The sequence below is a fragment of the Cotesia typhae genome, unplaced genomic scaffold (assembly GCF_013202065.1).
Source record: "Cotesia typhae breed Kobodo isofemale line unplaced genomic scaffold, CoteBio_Ctyphae scaffold_45, whole genome shotgun sequence".
NCBI lineage: Eukaryota > Metazoa > Arthropoda > Insecta > Hymenoptera > Braconidae > Cotesia > Cotesia typhae.
In genome coordinates this window covers 289,562-308,943 of record NW_027423777.1, presented here as the reverse complement: position 1 = coordinate 308,943, position 19,382 = coordinate 289,562, and the positions used below count along the sequence as shown (strand labels likewise).

At 32.7% G+C, this 19,382-nt stretch overlaps 3 protein-coding genes across 5 annotated transcripts; 1 reads left to right on the top strand and 2 right to left on the bottom strand.

Moving 5' to 3' along the window:
- Window positions 1-2,052: 2,052 nt before the first annotated feature.
- Window positions 2,053-4,770, bottom strand: LOC141536771 (uncharacterized). Its single transcript, XM_074257496.1, has 2 exons — window positions 4,572-4,770; window positions 2,053-3,073 (listed from the first exon to the last, which is right to left on the bottom strand). Exons 1-2 carry the CDS (start codon window positions 4,602-4,604, stop codon window positions 2,114-2,116), a joined length of 993 nt encoding a protein of 330 aa, XP_074113597.1. The 5' UTR covers window positions 4,605-4,770; the 3' UTR covers window positions 2,053-2,113.
- A 1,159-nt stretch (window positions 4,771-5,929) lies between these two features.
- Window positions 5,930-9,617, bottom strand: LOC141536770 (uncharacterized). 3 transcript variants are annotated; one of them, XM_074257494.1, is made up of 9 exons: window positions 9,338-9,617; window positions 9,030-9,248; window positions 8,550-8,940; window positions 8,344-8,474; window positions 8,006-8,213; window positions 7,549-7,807; window positions 6,885-7,045; window positions 6,587-6,782; window positions 5,930-6,070 (listed from the first exon to the last, which is right to left on the bottom strand). In XM_074257494.1, exons 3-7 carry the CDS (start codon window positions 8,928-8,930, stop codon window positions 6,936-6,938), a joined length of 1,089 nt encoding a protein of 362 aa, XP_074113595.1. In that variant the 5' UTR covers window positions 8,931-8,940; window positions 9,030-9,248; window positions 9,338-9,617; the 3' UTR covers window positions 5,930-6,070; window positions 6,587-6,782; window positions 6,885-6,935. The 3 variants fall into 3 exon arrangements, with proteins under 3 accessions (XP_074113595.1, XP_074113596.1, XP_074113594.1); XM_074257495.1 differs by lacking the exons at window positions 5,930-6,070; window positions 6,587-6,782 and having other exon boundaries at window positions 6,921-7,045; window positions 7,613-7,807; XM_074257493.1 differs by lacking the exons at window positions 5,930-6,070; window positions 6,587-6,782; window positions 6,885-7,045 and having other exon boundaries at window positions 7,292-7,807.
- Window positions 9,618-12,203: 2,586 nt separating this feature from the next.
- LOC141537006 (uncharacterized) lies at window positions 12,204-14,098 on the top strand. The gene is made up of 3 exons (XM_074257845.1): window positions 12,204-12,375; window positions 12,450-12,622; window positions 14,075-14,098. The coding sequence occupies exons 1-3, from the start codon at window positions 12,204-12,206 to the stop codon at window positions 14,096-14,098; spliced, it is 369 nt and encodes a 122-aa protein (XP_074113946.1).
- Window positions 14,099-19,382: the final 5,284 nt, after the last annotated feature.

Sequence of the window (19,382 nt, the reverse complement as noted above, 5' to 3'; positions counted from 1 at the left end):
AAAAAACTTAACGTGACTGACCCGTGTAAACTCTTCGGTTTCAATCAATTAACTAGCTTATCAATGGGGATTTTAAATTTTTTATGTATTGTAACCGTGGGGTTTAGCCCAGGTCCAGTTAGCTACCCCTTTCCTCTTTAGAAAGGGCGCCACTGGGATTTTAGACACGGTGTCCCAGAAACCGGGGAAGCATGAGAGGAAAAGACAGGGTCGTGAGAAGTCCGAGAAAGGCTGTAAATAAACTAAAAAAAAACTATTTATAAAAATAAAAATTGATTTATTCCACCAAATCTACAAACTTAACAATCTCCTTAAAATTAACTTAATTGTGAGAACCTCTCACCTACGTTGGCCTTTGCCAATTTTTCCTACAACTAATTAACCAAATTATTCAACCTCGTCACTCCGACGGAATACCTCAAAAATCTAAATTTCTCCTCGTCAACCTGACGGCATATCACTTTTCCCAATTCCACGTCAACCTGACGGATTCTCAATTAAAACCAAATTCACTAATTTAATTCATTACAAAATTTCTCAACTAAATTCATTAACAGTTTTCTCAAAAAATTAATTCTTGTCGGTTTCCCTAAATTATTCATTTCACAAAATCTACAGAATTACTTCTCCAAATTTCTCAATCAAAATTCTTCAACTAAAATTCACTAAATTTCACTAAATATCTTTTGACAAATTTTCTTTAACAATTTACTAATTCCCAAATTTCATCAAACTAAATAATTAAAATTGTTTCATTAAATTTAGCCAAACGGGCTTAATTTATACTTCCACAATTTCCAAGAATTTAACACATGACTATAAATGACCTTTATCCTAAACTACGTACTTATTCAATTTTATTATCAAATTTTCTGAACTAATTTTTAACTATTTTTTGATACTTATAAACCAAAGACCGAATTGAATATATTTACTTTCTTATTTTCCAGTTAATTGATAAATGTCTTAAGTTCTATTGTCTTAACTACTAAGTGACCTTGATGAACTTAACTCGATTGGAATTTGCTAATTATGTAAAGACTACTCGAGACGCTTATTTTATTCTCAATAAAAACTTAGATTGGTTAATTCGGCCTAATGACGATTAGAATGGCCTGAATAACCAATTTACCTGAAGTTCCAATTATATCTGTCAACGATGGAATTGTCCCAGAGTAAGTAAAATTTTGCGAACAGCAACTTCCTTCAGCTTCTCGAGTCCGTAAATTTCTTTCCTCGTCTCCTCGATCTCAATTTTCTCTCGTACAAATTATCTCTGTAAAAGCCGATAAATAAATAACGGATCAAATACAAATTCGTCAGCCTAACGGCCTGACGGAATGAAATTTTAATAAAGAATTAGAATATAACGGCTCGCTTCGTTCCTCTTTCGTGAAGCCTCGAGCAAATTTTTACTTACGAAAATTTTGATGGTAAGTTTAGTAGTCACTGGGCACTGTACACTCACAAGTATCGTCCGCCAAAAGGTGCTGTTTTGGTCTTCGCCGGCTCTGTTATAATCTCTCTCTCAGGTTCTCGAATTTTCCCATTATCTCGTTCCCGCTTAGATTTTCTGGGGAACAGCCACGGAGCTTAGATAAAAGGAGAACGATCGTCATGTATAAAAATGTCTACAGAATATTGAGAAAATAAAGTTTTATTGCAGAGTGCGCTGCAATCGCAGCGATCCCCAATTTAAATTTAGCGGATGATTATTTATGAAACGAAGGTTTTATTTATTTTATGCAAATAAAAAGTTGAAAATTTCACGAAAAATAGATCAATACATAATTAAGAAAATAATTGGATGAAGTAAATTATACGGTGACGAAAATTTTAATATAAAAATTTGATTATATATTAAAAAATATACTGAAAATTAATTTTAATTGCGTTAGTACTATAAAAATGACGATATTAGAATAAGATTTTTCAAAAAATGAAAACTGTATTATTGTGTTACTAATTATATAGAACGGGAATAAAGCAGGAAATTGCAGGAAGGGTAAATTCTTATGAAAATATCACCTTATAAAAAAAATAACAATTTATTTATTTACATATTTAAAAAATAATAATTTTGACGGACAAATGCAACTAATGAAAATTGTTTTTATATTAATTTCGAAATTTTTCTGAGCTTCTTGCTTTTACTTTTTCTATTTGTATAATTACGATTTATTGAATTAGCTAAAAAATGTCCTCTTATAGTAATAAAATAATTTAATAATTTCTTCATTAAGCTTAATCGATGTTCTTCGCAGCCTACATATGGAAGTAATTTTTCTTCGGCTATTTTATCCAAGATTTGACTCATCGTATTCATTTTAACAGTTTTCGTCCCAACAACTTGTAATACGATATTTTCTAGGCGTTCAATTAATTTATATAAATTTTCACTGGGACGTTTACAAGAATCACCCATCGCATCAATGACTGTATTACGATCTGAAAATTCATCAGACTCCAGACTACTTAAGCAATCAAAGCACCGGGAGAAACGTTGCATTTTCCTGGTGACATAGCCAGCAATATATGCTATAACATATGTACTTGTGTGTGGGACATCGTAATCATGATGTAAATGTGGATCCCGGTGATCAAGTTCTTCTTCACTGCTTTCATCCAATAAAGTTTCGAACGGTTGTTCAGCTACGCTTACGTTCGTATTATTGAAATCTTCTCGTAAATGATCACCACTAGAACTCGAATTTGTAATATCACCGTTCAACTCTGGATGATCAGGTTCTTCTTCACTGCTTTCATCCACCAAATTTTCGAAAGGTCGTTCAGCAACACTTACATTTAGATTTATATTACTATCCTCTTCACAAAATCCATCTTCAATAATTGTATCAATTTTTTCCAACCACTTCAATTTCTTATCTTTGGTTATTAGCAATGACTCTTTAGTTTCCATTAAAGATTGTAACAATTCTACAGCAGTAACGTTTGATCCTTTAAGTGGAGTAACCAATGAATATGAGCAAAGTAGCCTAAAAACTTGACCAAATAGGATTGGATCGGGATGTTCGTTACACCCGCAAGCGCTCCTGACAATGCCAAAGAATTGCTGTAAATAATAATACAATGAAAAAGATGTAAATAAAAATTTCAAATATTTTAAATAATAAATATTCAGAAGTTATGAAATTTTTGACACTGAGTATAATATAAAATGTAAGTTTCTGATAATAATGTTTTAAATCGTCAATCCTAATAAATATCCGCAAATGATCGTATTAATAATTAACAATCGTTACTATGAACGATAATTTATTTAAAATCGTAATTTTTATGTAATTTTGATGTTCTACAAAATGAACTTAATGCTTAATTATAGTTAATGCTGAGAGAAACTTCTTGACACACTGAACAACATCGGAATCTGCGAAAAATGCTAGAAATAATCAAAGAAAGATACTCCAGATCAGTGTACCAAATTGGTTCTGGAACCTTCGAATCGTTTGAAGGAGTTTCACACTGGGTGGACCAACGACAATTCCAACTAAGTAGATAAAAATAATCAAAGCAGCAATACAACAAACAACAACGATGACAAACGGAATAAAATACACGACACAGGCAGCCAAAAAAGCATTAACTCCAAACAAGTTAAAAACCTAATACTGAACCAAGTAACATTGAACCAATGGAAGATGCAGAACATACAATAGCACAAAAAAATGTACCACGATACGAGTCACTCAGCTACATAGATGATGCCTTGGTCCCTTTGAAATTGTAATCCAACCTACCCCGGGAAAAAATGATCAGACCTGATCATGCCTGTTCATGCATGATCAGGCCTGAAATTAGTTATGATCATGCCTGTTCACATTTGCATCTGTGTAACATCAGAATAGTATAACTTCTTCACTCAAAAAAATAAACCACACCAAGCACAAAATCTAGACCCAGAACCAGAAAAATTCGCACTTCAGTCCCATGGTGAAATGCATCAAGGCCCTGGAAGAAAGGTAAAATGTCTTACATAGTAAGAAGCAAATCCACTAGTAAAGCAAAAAACTTGGCAAGAATACACAACCACTCTCAACGAAAATGCACCCTTAATCATGATTTGAAGGAAATTTAAAGCCTTCAAGAACCGAAGATTGACGTCCTCGTATGTTCGACCAAACCAAGAACGCACAGTCGACCTGAAAAAACGAAACTTTATAAAAGCTGATTGCCAAAAGAGCCAAATAAAATGTTATGACTCCATAGCACAACGATTCATTAGATAAGACTCTGATACCACCGCAGAACCCCCATCGGAAAACTTCACGATCTCTCAAACAGAATGAAACTCAGCTATTTTGCGGAGCAAATCAGGGACCAGGCCTAATCTCAATCAAATCGGTGACGACATAATGAAGCGTCTACCTGAAACTATAACATTGCAAATTCTCGGCTACTTTAAATACCTCATCGAATAACAGAATTATCCTGAGTCCTGGACAGAGCACCAAGTTTACCTACTTCCCAAAGGAGACACCGGGAAATTCAGACCGATCACTAAATGGCAATTAAATGAAGTAAACGTAGCGAATATTTTTTATTTTACTTACTTCTAACTTATCTTGATTTAAGCGAGCTGTCATTAAATAATCAAAATGACATTCCTCATGTAAGAAATTTATCAGTTCAAGCGTTCCTCCCAATGTTATCTTCAATCCTGTTAAAGTACTTGTGGTAATTGCAAAATTAAAATCTTCCAGAATTTCAGTGTTATCAGTCGATTGCTTCTTATTTTTCTATACTTCTGCTTTTCTTCACAGGCTTTTGCTTCCCAATCCCTCAAATATACATCAAAGTCCGTGATTACCTATAATATGAAAATAGTTTATCTAATAACTGTTAAAAAAACATGGGATAAGAAGGCACACAAGAAAGGTTTACTCGAAACAAGAAGAAAAACTAGACTCCAGAACATTTTTTTGAAGACATTCATTAGTTACAGCTCAGAAGAAAAATTGTTAAGCGAAAAAAATTTACTTAAACCCATAAAATTTTCTTAGTTCTAGAATTTCTTTATCTTGGCTTACGATTCTTTGTATGATAATAATAAGAAAGAAATGTATTGAAAAAGACAGACTGTGGTATGATTGCAAGATAAAAAGATTTTTGCGACTAACAATCAATGAAACTGAATAGAAGCATGCGGTTATAATAATGAAAGTAATGTAATCCGTCGGAGGGAACTGACTGATTACATTTGGTTAATTTATTGCGTGCGTAGCACGTTTCTGTTTTGTCTTACGCAATAAATATATAATAGTATTCAACAATAACATTTTTAGAGAGTGTTGCAAATTTATATGAACATCGCCTTCTTTAAGTTCTTCCAGTTTCTATTACTTACTTTGAATCTAATTACGAAAAAAGCCATTAATTTATAGATCGATTGATTGATTGATTAATTGATTAATTGATTGATCCATTGATTGATTAATTGATTCAGCTGAAAAAAAATTTGATGATTCGCAGAAATCTCAGGTTCGCTGGTATGCTGATCCTATTTCAAATTCGTATTTGATTGTGATTGTACTGAAAATTTAAAATCGATTTTTATTCATTATAATTTTGATACCTTCTGCATAGGACATTCTTCAGGACGTAAAGCGTTAACAGGGGTTCGAGAACTCATCGCTTTAATGAGATTATCAACTCTTTCCATAAATTTTACTGTAGCCTCACAATCATTCAAATCGTAACAATTATTCTTGAACGTTAGCATTGCAACTCTTACGGATTTTGAGAAAAGCTGAAAAAAGTAAAATGTACAGTTAAAAAAATTAAATATAAAATTAAAAAGAAAATTTTCAAGTTACAAATAAACAATGAACTAAGTACTGTTTCAAGCAATCGAGCTGTATGAAATAATTGAAAGCATTTTATGAAATATATTAAATACCTCTTCAGCTAAGCGGACGTTCATTTTCTGATAACCCTCTGGATTTAAATGCTCAGGTGTTAATTTATAAGCAACCTTCAAATTAGCTTTCAAATGGTTTTCGTATTTCAGTAAAGCTTCCCAGTGGCTTTTCCTCACCATTCCATCAGGCGTCTTGAGTAAAAAAAAATAAAATTTTTTATTTACACTGCTGTATAAAAGTTGAATGAATTAAAATAATCCTAACAAGAAATAAAGCTGTACACGGGAAAAAAAATTTATTTCAGTCAAGAAAATGTTTGAAAGACTGAAGTCTTCCGAATTCTAAGCAAAAATTTATTTGTCTGAAGATAATTTTCTTTTGTCAAGTGAAGTTTTCAACTGAAGAAATTTCCTTCTTTTTACAAAATCTTTTTGCTGTATAAATTATTTTATTCAGTCAAGAGATTTTTTAACTTTAAGCAAGAAATGGAATCGGTACATCGGGCCAACATATATCTACCTGCGTCTCTCGAATTATTTAAATTCTGATAAGTATAGACTATCAAGTTTCTGCAATTGAAATAAAATACAGATAAAACAATAAATTTTTATCTGTTTGGTGCATTTGAAGTTTATTCCGGAAAACATCGCTAAACTGGAATTATATATAAAATAGAAGATAGTATATATGTGTATAATACAATTTACCCAGAAACTTGACCCCTCCATAATTTTGGTTCGAAAGCATTTAAGCAGGTGTGGGAAGTCAGACATGAACCACAATCGTCTAGAAGTATCATACGGGTGCGTGCAACTAAATTTTTGGTCCTCGATCCCAAAAATTTTCCAAACTCCACGATTCCATTGAGCACCGTCTGAAGTTATAACATCAACGTTCAGCCCACTGTTCTCCAATTGAATGACACAATCAATAATCAATTTATGCAGAACTTCCTTAGTAACTGCTGTCTTGCTTAAAAGTATCCTAACACCTGCACCCACTGACCTTGAAACGGTTGAAACATGAATACTAGTGCATGATCCGCTCTTTCATTAATTAAACTATCTGAGTGTATTCACCAAGATTGACGAACCCATTAAACTCCATACTTTTAGTGTTCAATTTAACCGCCTCACTTAATGCAATTTCATCTAATAACAGAGTACCTAAAAGAAATGTATAAAATATATATTTACAGATATAATTACGATCCGAAACCCACGAAGAAAGCGAAAAACTACGCCCATGTTAATTCAATTGCGTTCAGAACAGTAGCTGTATGGTTATCAATGATATTTATATTACAATCTAGGATAATAATGGGAAAGATGCAAAAATTAAAAATATAAAATATTGTTAATTTTCCATATTTTAGTACTTGCAGATAAATATTCTTCAAATTAAAATTGTTCTTTCTGAAATATATTCTAAAATATTTCCCTTCAGAAGTATATACTTATACGGAATATTAAGCTTTCGTTTGTTAATACCTACTATAAAAAAGCGTTAGTAAAAGAAAAGTTTGTAGTTATATGAATGAAATGATGTATACCCCTTCTGTTACATTCAGGCATACGGGAAGCTTTTAATCGTAAGGTATCAAATATTGCCTTAGGGAAACCAAAAGCACTATCTAACTTGCTTATATACTTATTTAGTGTATCTTTACACGGCAAAGGTAAGATTTGGCGAGTACGAAGTTTTTCATATACAGCAGGGCCTTTTATTCGTACCATCAAACACTCATACACCCATTCAATAGTGTAACGTCGCTGTTTTTTGTTTTTAACTTTGGCTGCTTGAAAGCAAGCACGAACAGCTTCTTTTTGAGCTTCCGGTAAATGAGATATTTCTTCTTCTAATATTTGTTCTTTGACCATAGCGCACTGGCCTCGTAACCCTTCTATCTCATTTCTTAATTCAACATTCTGTGTAGTAATACAATTATAAAATTGTTTTAAAAATATTATAATACTAAGAAACTAACATTTTTACACATTTACAGTAATGAGTATAATTTAAATTAAAATTTGTGCAACAACAAATAAAGTTAAGAAAAGAAGCGAAAAAACATTCACCGAAATATTTTTAGGTATTAGTTCAGAGTCATTATTTGATTTTATTACCTTCCTTTGCAAGCGATGAAGTCGTTTTGATTTCGATTGTAGTTTACGTTTCATTGTCATGTAGCGTTTATTTTTGTCACAATTATTTTTCCTTTTAGAATTTAATAATTTTTTACGCAAATTTCGGCAATTTAAACATCTCCTTTCTATTTTATAACGTTTATATTCTTCATGTGGATCTAAAATTCCGTAGCATTTATCCGAACATCTATTTTCCAAAAAAGATAAATATTATAATAATGGTAATTATGTCAATTACGTACATTTATATACAAATAAAATTAACGTGCAAATTTATTTTGTTTATAACTGTGAACAAATGAAATGAACTTAAATACTTTTTTTGAAGAAATCCAGAGCCACTGCAAAATTGTGATTTCCCAATTGTCCTTAATAAACTCCAAAAATCAGTCACAGATGATATTGGATGTTCATAGATTACAGAAATTCCTGTTTCTACAACAGTGATCTGTAAAGAAATGCGTTCATTAGTAGGACATACAATATCTAAAATCTTGCTATAACTAAATGTAATTTTTCTTACCATGATAGTAAAATCGGTACTAATCACAATTTTCAATTTCACTTTCATTAAAACACTATCGATATGAAACAGAATTATATTTGTATCATCGTCGAATGTCCTGGACCGACTCCAATTAAATGGCAGGGCTTTATCTTTCAACATATTTATAATTATCTTTAAAGAAAACGTGCTTGAGTTTTCATCGGGATCAATATTAAAACCATTTGTGGAGGTTTGATCTTCAACTATATCATCTACATTATTGTGAACATCAGAAGTATCAATTAGAATTTGTTGTTCAGGTACAAATTCGTTTCCCATACGATCACAATTCAAAGATTCATCAGTAATCGTCTCTTCACTGTTTTCATTTTGTACAAATTTATTTTTTTTCAGCATTTTGATGTATCTGAAGTTAATTTTTTATTTTTTATTTCCTCGTTAAACTATAATTATTTTTTACTGGTATTATTATTATTATAATGACTCTATTCTTACCTCTTTACTTTCACCCGCCAAAATATTTGTTGATTTTGGGACAGCACCCAATGCTAAATCACATTTGATCCTAGGTGATCTATAAACACTCCCATCAGGCAAATTGATTTTGTCTTCTTTAATAACGTCTTTATCTTTGAAATGGAGTTCACAAATAAAACTATTTCCAGTAAGTGTTTGTGACAATGCTGATTGCCATTCTTGGAATTTTCTAGGACACTAAATTATTAAATAATAAGAGATATTATTACTTGATTGACTTCTTATATTTACATATATATATTATCTAATAAGGTTATGTCACATACTTTTGGAACTTTGAATAATGCCGTTTGACGTTTCTTTAATTGTTTTCTTTTATTTCTCTCCGCTTTCCTACCACTCACACAATTATTTACCGCACAAACTTTAACCATTTTTAATCACTCTTTTTTCAGTAATTTTAATAATACTCAATTTTTCAATAAATAAATTTACTTGATGTGTATATTTTCATACAGCTATATAAAAATATTTTGTGACGTCAGGGGGATCGCAACGATATTACTGCCGTCCTGGTGGTAAAAATAGACACTGAAATTATGCCACTTTTTCAGCGGACAATTCATAGCATACAACGGCCTATGCCGATCGTTCTCCTTCTATCTAAGCTCCGTGGGAACAGCGGTGGGGACTTAGCGACCCGTACGACCAGGTGACGAGTCTTACAACTAGCTACTCACGCTCAGAAGGTACGGAGTAGTCCCTACACACCGAGACAAGATAACAGTGACACAAACCCCGCGCGGGAATTTAAATTCCCTGTCACAGTAAATATAGTTAAAGTTTAACATTTTTTTTAATTAAAAAAGTTGTTGATCTAGATTTAATGCTCTACTACACATTAATTTAACAATAACAATAATTATTTTGGTAATGATAAATAATGATAATGATACTTTTAACATCAATTTATCATTACCGATATAATAAATTTCATTTTTATAATGATTATCATTGTTATTGTTACAATGACATTATTGTTAATAAAGGGGACAATGCATCATACGCATAATTGTAATACCTATGGTCTAAAAATTACAATTATTTGAAATCCGCTCGATTGAATAACAATGCCACCTACAGGCAACGACTACAAAGTCGTAGAATGTGTACACTTTCCAATGAGAATTGCCTAAATCTTGAACTGTTGGCCTGGAGGAAGAAAGTAAAAGTCAAACAATCTTTAGCCTGTTCTGTATTTAGTCTAGTTAATAAATGAAATTCAATAGAAAGAATAGGTTTGAAAACCGTCCACATATGAAGTTATTTGATAGTTTGTTCTAGAAATTTTGTATTTATAAAGTATTTTAACATTCTTAATTTCAAAATTAAATTTTTCCCGCACAAAATTGAAAATTCATAAATGAATAAATTAATGCATATATATATATATATATATATATATATATATATATATATATATATATATATATATATATATATATATATATGGGGTATTTCATGCTAAATCGACCACGTTTGACCCCGACCCTTTTCGATTTGGCCGAAAGTTTTCCATCCTTTTCTACCCTATAAAAAACGGTTCTCAGAATTTTTTTGAATTTTTTTACCTAACTCCAAAAAAGTTATGAATTTTTCAAAAAAATGGCTTTTTTATTTTCAAATAGCCATAACTTTTTCAAAACTAAACATTTAGGTACCTTTTTTTTTTTTTTAATTTTTGTTTTTAGATGTACTTTCCGATAAAAATATTAAAAAAATTTTTGTAAGTCAATACATATGGAATTTTTCAGTTTTTTGACAAAAATCAATGATTTTTCGAAGTTCGACATTTTTTTTTTTTAATTTTTTTTTTCTAAAATAAACTTTAATCACTTCCACAGTTATCTCTGTAGAACCCAGATTGGGCCGATTTCTCTTTCTATTTTTTTTATTCAATTGAAAAAATATTGTTAAATTTTCAAAAATAGAAAAAAAATTTTTTTTCATAAATTTTATTTATATAATGAGATAAATACAATTCAACGATTTTACGGCATTACATTCACAATTTAGAGGCTTCATCGATGACTGTATTTAGTAAGATTCAAATTTTAACCCTGATAGCCACCTTATCTATAACTTACTGTCAATCTACGTCCGCAATTTGAAGCAAACTTGACGGAAAGAGTTGGCAAAGCGAGCGATTACCTATTAGTTACCTATAACTTACTCTGCAAATAGACGTCAAAACTTGCTGTACAAGTATTTCCTTCAAATTGTAGTAAAGTTGAAAAGAAATTTAACTACAAGTTTGATTGTTAACTTGTATTCAAGTTGCGGCCGTAGATTTCCGTCAATTTGCTTACAACTGTTGTTGAGAGAAGAATTACCGCCAACTTGATGTATAAATTAACCGTAACTGCTGGAAGTCAACACTTACTGAGAAAGCGCTGGCTATCACCCTGATAGCCACCTTACCTATAACTTACTGTCAATCTACGTCCGCAATTTGAAGCAAACTTGACGGAAAGAGTTGGCAAAGCGAGCGATTACCTATTAGTTACCTATAACTTACTCTGCAAATAGACGTCAAAACTTGCTGTACAAGTATTTCAGTCAAATTGTAGTAAAGTTGAAAGGAAATTTAACTACAAGTTTGATTGTTAACTTGTATTCAAGTTGCGGCCGTAGATTTCCGTCAATTTGCTTACAACTGTTGTTGAAAGAAGAATTACCGCCAACTTGATATATAAATTAACCGTAACTGCTGAAAGTCAACACTTACTGAGAAAGCGCTGGCTATCAGGGCAGGGAATATATCAATTAGATCGATAAACTAGGGATAACAATTATCGACTTACCTATAGCCAGTAAACTAGATGCTATAAGCTAGTATGTTTTGATTAAAAGTGCGGCTTTTTCATTTTGAGATCTAAAACATAACCTATAAATCTTTTGTGCAATCTAGTGTTTTATAAAAGATTGTCATTACATTTGTTGTATAAATAAATAATTTCTCTAGTTTATAAGCGCTTTTTTAATTTGTCTTTATGGCGTCAAAAAGGTATTTGATCGGTGTTGTAATCCTTTTGAGTTGGAATCTCATTTTAAAAAAATTGGTTTACGTCCGGCGACTGATATTATGAAAGTAACGTTAGGATTAGATGATAATTATTTATTATGCAGTTCATGTCGAAAAAAGCTTCAGAGTTAGTGAAGCAACAAACAAATGCTCGTAATGATCCTAGTGCTGATGTAAGTGACCGTGAAGACAACTATAGTGACAATAATGACAACAATGATCAGGCTGATAATGATAGTAATACAACTGCCATGGATCTCCCATTATCCTTATCATTCCGTAAGTTTTTTTAATTATTTATACGTTACTTGAATACATTTCTAGTAGCTATATGTTTCACTATTATTTTTAAGGTTCCATGTCATTTGATAGCGAACCCAAAGCATCACAATCAAGCTCAGGATCCCAAGTTAGCGCTGCAACTCAATTACCCGTAATAAACCATGCATTAGAATTGTTAAATCAATCACCGATTCCATCGAAGAAATTGAATGATAATCAATTTTTGAACAATAAAATAAATCGGGTATCCGACAGCTTGAAAAAAGTTTTGCTTTCTTCTTCAGATGAAAAATCGATTGATGACGATGGTGAAAATTTTCGCTCTCTAATTAAAATGTTGTATGATAAATTCAACGATAAAGAAACTGATAAGTCCCCGGGAAAAAATGATCAGACCTGATCAGACATGAACAGGCATGAGTCTTCAACCCTGATCAGACATGAAAAATGACCATGCCTGATCAGGCATGAATTGACCTGATCAGGCCTGATCAGACATGGTCAGGTCTGAAAACCCATTACTATTTTTAATTAATTATTTTGCTTAATTTTATGGTTGTAGTACTTGATAGAGTCGTACGCAATTCTCTATAATAAAATAAAATAAAAAAAAAAATAATTACATATTATTGTAAGGATGTAACACCAGCGGTCAACCATCCAACTACCAACCATGCTCAATGCTGTTTAACTCTGGTGTTATCCGTTTGCCTTGAATTTCCCGCCTGCTGTGCTGCTATATTAGATGTAACAATTCTATGAAGTACATAGAGTATCGAATAAGTTTATGATAAATATAATGTTAAAATTGGTTTTATAATATATTTTGATAGTCCTAATTTATTTATGTAACCGAATCTCATTATAATATCACATTTATTTAAATAATATAATAAGTAATGATTTTCATATTAGGCAGGAGCAGAGCAGACCATAACATCCCATAGAAAATGTAATAAATTTTTTATTTCAAAATTATTTAAATAAACGTAATGTTAAAAATAATTTTGCACTTTTTGTGATGACCAAAAATTTTTTTCGTCAAAGAAAAATTTTTATCATATCTCTGACTATAGTCAGAGAGGAACAGTCATAAACAGGCATGGTCAGACATGAATAGACATGAACAGGTATGAACAGGCCTGAGCGTATTTAACACTTCAGACATGAACAGGCATGGACAGGTCTGATCAGGCATGGAGAGGTCTGATCAGGCATGGACAGGCCTGAACGTATTTAACACTTTAGACATGAACAGACATGAGCAGGCATGGATAGGTCTGGTCAGGCATGGACAGGCCTGATCAGGCCTGAGCGTATTTAGTACTCCAGATATGAGCAGGCATGAACAGAACTGATCAGGCATGATCATGTATAACTTCAGGCCTGGTCATACATGAACAGGCATGATCAGGTCTAATTTCAGGCCTGATCATACATGAACAGGCATGGTCAGGTCTGATCATTTTTTCCCGGGTCTTTGAAAATACAAATTTTAACATTATTACCTGTAAAATGGAGTGAGAGACGTATTTGTGAAACTATGAATACATCAAGACATTTGTCAAGAGTAGCAAAAAATTTGGTTGAAGAAACGGGTTTACTTTCTACACCTGAATCGAAATTAGGTATGGGTAGCGTAAAATCGATGTTTTAAATACACTTGAAAACTAAATTACTCAACATTTTTGTATAGGGAGGACAATTACTGATCAGGTAAAATTAAAAGTTGAAAATTTTTACAACGATGATGAGTATAGTGCTCAAATTCCCGGTATGAAAGACTTTGTATCAATTCGAAGTGATGATGGTAATCGGATACACGTCCAAAAAGACTTATCCTGTCTAACTTAAAAGAATTATACCAATGTTTCTGTGAAATAAATCCTACTGAGAGAATTGGATTTTCAAAATTCGCTTCTTTGCGACCAAAACATTGTGTGTTAGCAGGGGCAAGTGGAACACACACCATCTGCGTGTGTACGATTCATCAAAACGTGAAGTTAATGATGCTTGGTAATTATCAAATTAATTAATAATTATAAATGCGTGAATTTTAAGTTTACTAAATTACTGTTATTTTAGGTGCAAATATTTATTCTTTGACAAGGAACACAGAAAAGCCCATTAAACACTACAGCGATTACTTGAGCATGATTATATGTGAAAATCCATCTTTTCAGTGTTATTTAGGTGGATGTAAAAACTGTCCTGGGGTCGATGAGTTGAGTAAAATTTTACTAAAATGTTTTGAGGACCGAGAAATCGAGAATATTACATATAAATATTGGATATCAAAACCGAGAAGTAGTTTAGAAACTATTATTAAGCCTACAGAAGAATTTGTGGAAAAATTTTTGTAGTGAGTTAGAAATTCTTCTACCTCATTCGTTCATTGCTAAGGAGCAAGCCCAATTCTTGAAGACATTGAAAGAAACATTGAAACCAAACGAATACGTTATTATTTGTGATTTTGCAGAAAATTATGCCTTCGTAGTACAAAATGCGGCAGCTGGTTTTCACTGGAATAATAATCAGGCAACAGTTTTTCCAGTCGTTATTTATTATACAGTAAATAACAAACTTGAACACAAAAGTTTAGTAATTATCTCAGATTCTAACAAACATGATGCCGTTGCTGTTCATGTTTTCATCGAAATAATAACTGATTACGTGAAAAGTTTTTCTGAACGTTGTAACAAGATTTATTATTTTTCTGATGGAGCTCCTCAACAATTTAAAAACTTTAAAAACTTTGTAAATTTATATTACCACGAAGATGATTTTGATATTCCTGCTGAATGGCATTTTTTTGCGACTGCCCATGGGAAAGGTCCGTGTGATGGAATCGGTGGTATTCTCAAACGACTTGCAGCGAGAGCAAGTCTCCAACTCGCGGTAGACAAACAAATAACGACACCAGAAGAACTTTTTGAATGGGCTTCTGCACCGGATAACTTGCCGAATATTATAGTGAAGTTTTCCCCAGAAGAAGATTATGACACAGCAGTAAATGATTTAAATGATCGATTTTTGAAAACGAAACCGATTACAGGAACTCAACAACTACATTGTATAATTCCGGACAAAAATGGTTGTTTACTAGTTAAAAACTTTTCGAATTCGAATGAACACAGAATTTGTAAAATATTTAAACGACAGAGAGAAAAGTAATTAATTTTAGCTGCATCAATTATTGATCTTACTAATTACAGTCATCGATGAAGCCTCTAAATTGTGAATGTAATGCCGTAAAATCGTTGAATTGTATTTATCTCATTATATAAATAAAATTTATGAAAAAAAATTTTTTTTCTATTTTTGAAAATTTAACAATATTTTTTCAATTGAATAAAAAAAATAGAAAGAGAAATCGGCCCAATCTGGGTTCTACAGAGATAACTGTGGAAGTGATTAAAGTTTATTTTAGAAAAAAAAAATTTAAAAAAAAAAATGTCGAACTTCGAAAAATCATTGATTTTTGTCAAAAACTGAAAAATTCCATATGTATTGACTTACAAAAATTTTTTAATATTTTTTATCGGAAAGTACATCTAAAAACAAAAATTTAAAAAAAAAAAAGGTACCTAAATGTTTAGTTTTGAAAAAGTTATGGCTATTTGAAAATAAAAAAGCCATTTTTTTGAAAAATTCATAACTTTTTTGGAGTTAGGTAAAAAAATTCAAAAAAATTCTGAGAACCGTTTTTTATAGGGTAGAAAAGGATGGAAAACTTTCGGCCAAATCGAAAAGGGTCGGGGTCAAAAGTGGTCGATTTGGCATGGAATACCCCATATATAATATTCATATGACAAAAACGTAATTATTGATAAATGTTGAGAAAGTGTATAAATAAATAAATAATAGTTTAAGTTGAAACAAATAAAAAACAGTTTGATTTGAATATTTTACATAATTAAAAAAAAAAATTACTTTATAAATAAAAATAAATTATTTCCCATTAAATAAGCGATTTTTTTGTTTTAGTTTATTAATCAATATTTACATATTTTAATAAATAAAAACAATAAATATTTTGAAGAAGAATTATTCTTATTTAGTATAAAAAGGTTGTGTTTGAATTAGATGTATAATTTAAATTTTCTCCACCGCCAGTTACCTAACAAAATTTGCCTTACCGACAGCTAATTTCTTACTTGTGATTTACAAAACTTAGAAGACAGATCAATTGTCGTTCTTTTGTAATTTTTCATGGGTTACAGTTTAAATTCTTTCATAAATATGATATTGAAATGTTTTAATGTTTGTATTTTATTACATTGAATTTACTATTATTTGACCTATATTGAGTGTTATGTATGAAGTATCAAATGTATATAACTTGTTAGAGAGCAAGTTACTTTTTGTATTCCTTTACAATTATTACATTGGCGACATGTCCGTTCGGATCACTCAGATGACCCCAGTACCTCTACTATGTGCCTTCGTCACCACAATTTTTCAAAGTGTAAAATAGAAAAAGTTGTGTCTGCGCATGACCCACGCCGCCATGACATTTCATTCTTCATCTTTGTGCCCGAGTCGTCACATGTTACTTGAATAAAAAATTTAATAATTTCATAAAAAATAGATCATTATTAAAAAATATCATTGTTATGAAAAACAATTTTTTTTTATAACTTTTATCTTTTCCATATAATATTAAAGACCGTCATAATTTTTCGTTGTCCGTAGACCAGATAAGAAAATATAATTTTTCTTAATATTATATTATAATTATATTATTATATAATATTATATTATATTATATTATATTATATAAAATATAATATAAAATAATTATATAATATTATTTATAAAATACTAAAAAATATAATTAAATAAAATTGCTTTTGATGAGCAAGCTGGAACTTTGGCAAGTGAGGATACAAAAGACTGTTTCATCCCTCCAAGGACGCCAACAATCAGGACGACAAGCTTGACACGGTAACCTGGGTAAAGTTTGCCAATTTCAAACAGGAGATCCTGATATATTTGTCTTTTGTGCTCTTCTTTGGCTGAGATGTTGTATTCAGCCGGGGCCGAGAACTCAATGACATAAATGTCACGAGTGGCCTTGTCGAAGAGCACAATATCAGGTTTGTTGTGATCTATCCGCCGGGTTGTTGCAAATGGCATGTTCCAATAAATTTTGCAACTGTCATTCTCAACAACCTGGGGAATATCTCCTGGCAAATAAGGCAGCACTGGTGTCACGTCAATACCGTAGCAATGACGAAGATAGTAGTACAGTACTCTCAGGGCAGCATTGTGACGCTGGATATATGCACCTCTCGCCAGCACTGGACATGCCGACAAAAGGTGCATAAGCGTCTCCGGATGTTGTCTACACCTCCTACAGGACGTGTCCGGAAGCTGCACCTGGAGCACCTTGCTACGGTACTCAAGAGTGTTAATGACACCATCTTGGCAGGCAAATATGAACCCTTCAGTCTCGGACATCAGGCCCGCTGACTTTAAGAAGGAAAACGTCAGCTGGATGGACAAGCCATGATCACGCACGTGTTTAAAGAACACGCTGTGCATGGACTTGTCCATCAGTTCGCCAAGGAGTAGTTTTTCCTCGGCGTTCCTGATGACGCTCTTAAATTCCTCCTTTCGGAGTTCCATAAGAGCGTTTATTTCTCCAAGACCAAGGGTTCTTGCCGCATATATTGCTGCCTTATACAAGAATGACCCCTTATGCGCATTTTCATGTTTATGTACAATTTGCATAAGAAAGTCATCCTCGTCTGCAGTGAAATTGACAACTTCGTGAGTTAAACCCAGGACCAAACGGTCGTGAAGCCGCTCCAAACTCTGCAAACCTCTCCCACCGATGGACCGGGAGAGGTATAATCTGGCGACTGATGAATTGGGGTGCATGCTCCGATTCATATTAATGATCTTACGGGTTTTGATGTCGAGATCTCGTAAATCCTTTCGGGTCCATTTCAGGACACCGAAAGAGTATAGTAAGACTGGGACAGCGAGCATGTTAGTAGCTGAGACTTTGTTTTGCCGGAAAGTTCGGAGGACCAAATTTTCCGGAGTCTCCTAACATACTCGCTCTGGAGAGTTGTTCGGACTTCAGAGACCGCATGCATGCGGTGCTCTTCCATTCCTAGATATCTATACAACTCCCCGGCGTCTAATTGTCTTAAGACACTCCCATCTACTAACTCGACATCATCACCAGTATCAGAGCACTTACCCCTCGCCAGATGTACGACCGCACACTTGTCCAACCCAAAAGACATTCCGACATCTCGTGTGTACTCTGCTACGATGTTGAAGGCTGCTTGTAGATGATCTTCATCAGCACTATATAGCTTCAGATCATCCATGTAAAGCAGATGGGTGATCGAATATTTTCGATCACCCGGAGGCCCCACAGAGTACCCACGAGTTTTACGGAGAGCAACAGATATAGGCAGCAGTGAAATGCAAAACAGCAGAGGGCTCAAGGAATCGCCTTGGAAGACCCCTCGTTTGTACTCTACAACTCCGGTTACGTGCAATGCGTTTCCACTTCCAATGTGAAAACGCGTTCGCCAGAGCTGCATTGTACGTCGAATGCATTCCACTATTTCGGGATTGACTCCCAGGCATTTGAGTATATATAAAATCAACTCATGTGGAGTTGAGTCAAATGCCTTGCGATAGTCAATCCAAGCCATTGACAGGTTGCGTTGATAGTAGATCGCATCTTGTAAGACGCATCGATCCACTATCAGGTTCTCCTTGCAACCTGACAGGCCTCTTTACTGCCACGTTGTTCATATATCTGTTGCCATACAGGCTCTATTTGCTGCAAGATACGGTTATTTAAAATTTTTGTAAAAATTTTATAAACCGCATTCAAGCAGGTGATAGGCCTGAAATTCTTAGGGTCAGACAAGTCACCTTTTTTAGGTATCAGTACGGTTCGCCCTTCTACAAGCCAGTTCGGAATCGGATCGTCAGCTCTAATGTACGATGTAAATATGTAGGCCAGATGGAGG

What these genes read in the sequence shown, in the direction of transcription:
- LOC141536771 (XM_074257496.1), bottom strand. Translation starts at nt 4,604, where the DNA reads ATGACAGCTCGCTTAAATCAAGATAAGTTAGAA. An exon ending in TAAATCAAGATAAGTTAGAA is followed by an intron (nt 3,074 to 4,571) that starts GTAAGTAAAATA and finishes TATTATTTACAG; the next exon opens with CAATTCTTTGGCATTGTCAG.
- LOC141536770 (XM_074257493.1), bottom strand. Translation starts at nt 8,930, where the DNA reads ATGCTGAAAAAAAATAAATTTGTACAAAATGAAAACAGTGAAGAGACG. An exon ending in GTACCGATTTTACTATCATG is followed by an intron (nt 8,475 to 8,549) that starts GTAAGAAAAATT and finishes ATTTCTTTACAG; the next exon opens with ATCACTGTTGTAGAAACAGG. An exon ending in TTCATCGCTTGCAAAGGAAG is followed by an intron (nt 7,808 to 8,005) that starts GTAATAAAATCA and finishes ATTACTACACAG; the next exon opens with AATGTTGAATTAAGAAATGA.
- LOC141537006 (XM_074257845.1), top strand. Translation starts at nt 12,204, where the DNA reads ATGTCGAAAAAAGCTTCAGAGTTAGTGAAGCAACAAACAAATGCTCGT. An exon ending in CCCATTATCCTTATCATTCC is followed by an intron (nt 12,376 to 12,449) that starts GTAAGTTTTTTT and finishes ATTATTTTTAAG; the next exon opens with GTTCCATGTCATTTGATAGC. An exon ending in TGAACAATAAAATAAATCGG is followed by an intron (nt 12,623 to 14,074) that starts GTATCCGACAGC and finishes ATTTTTGTATAG; the next exon opens with GGAGGACAATTACTGATCAG.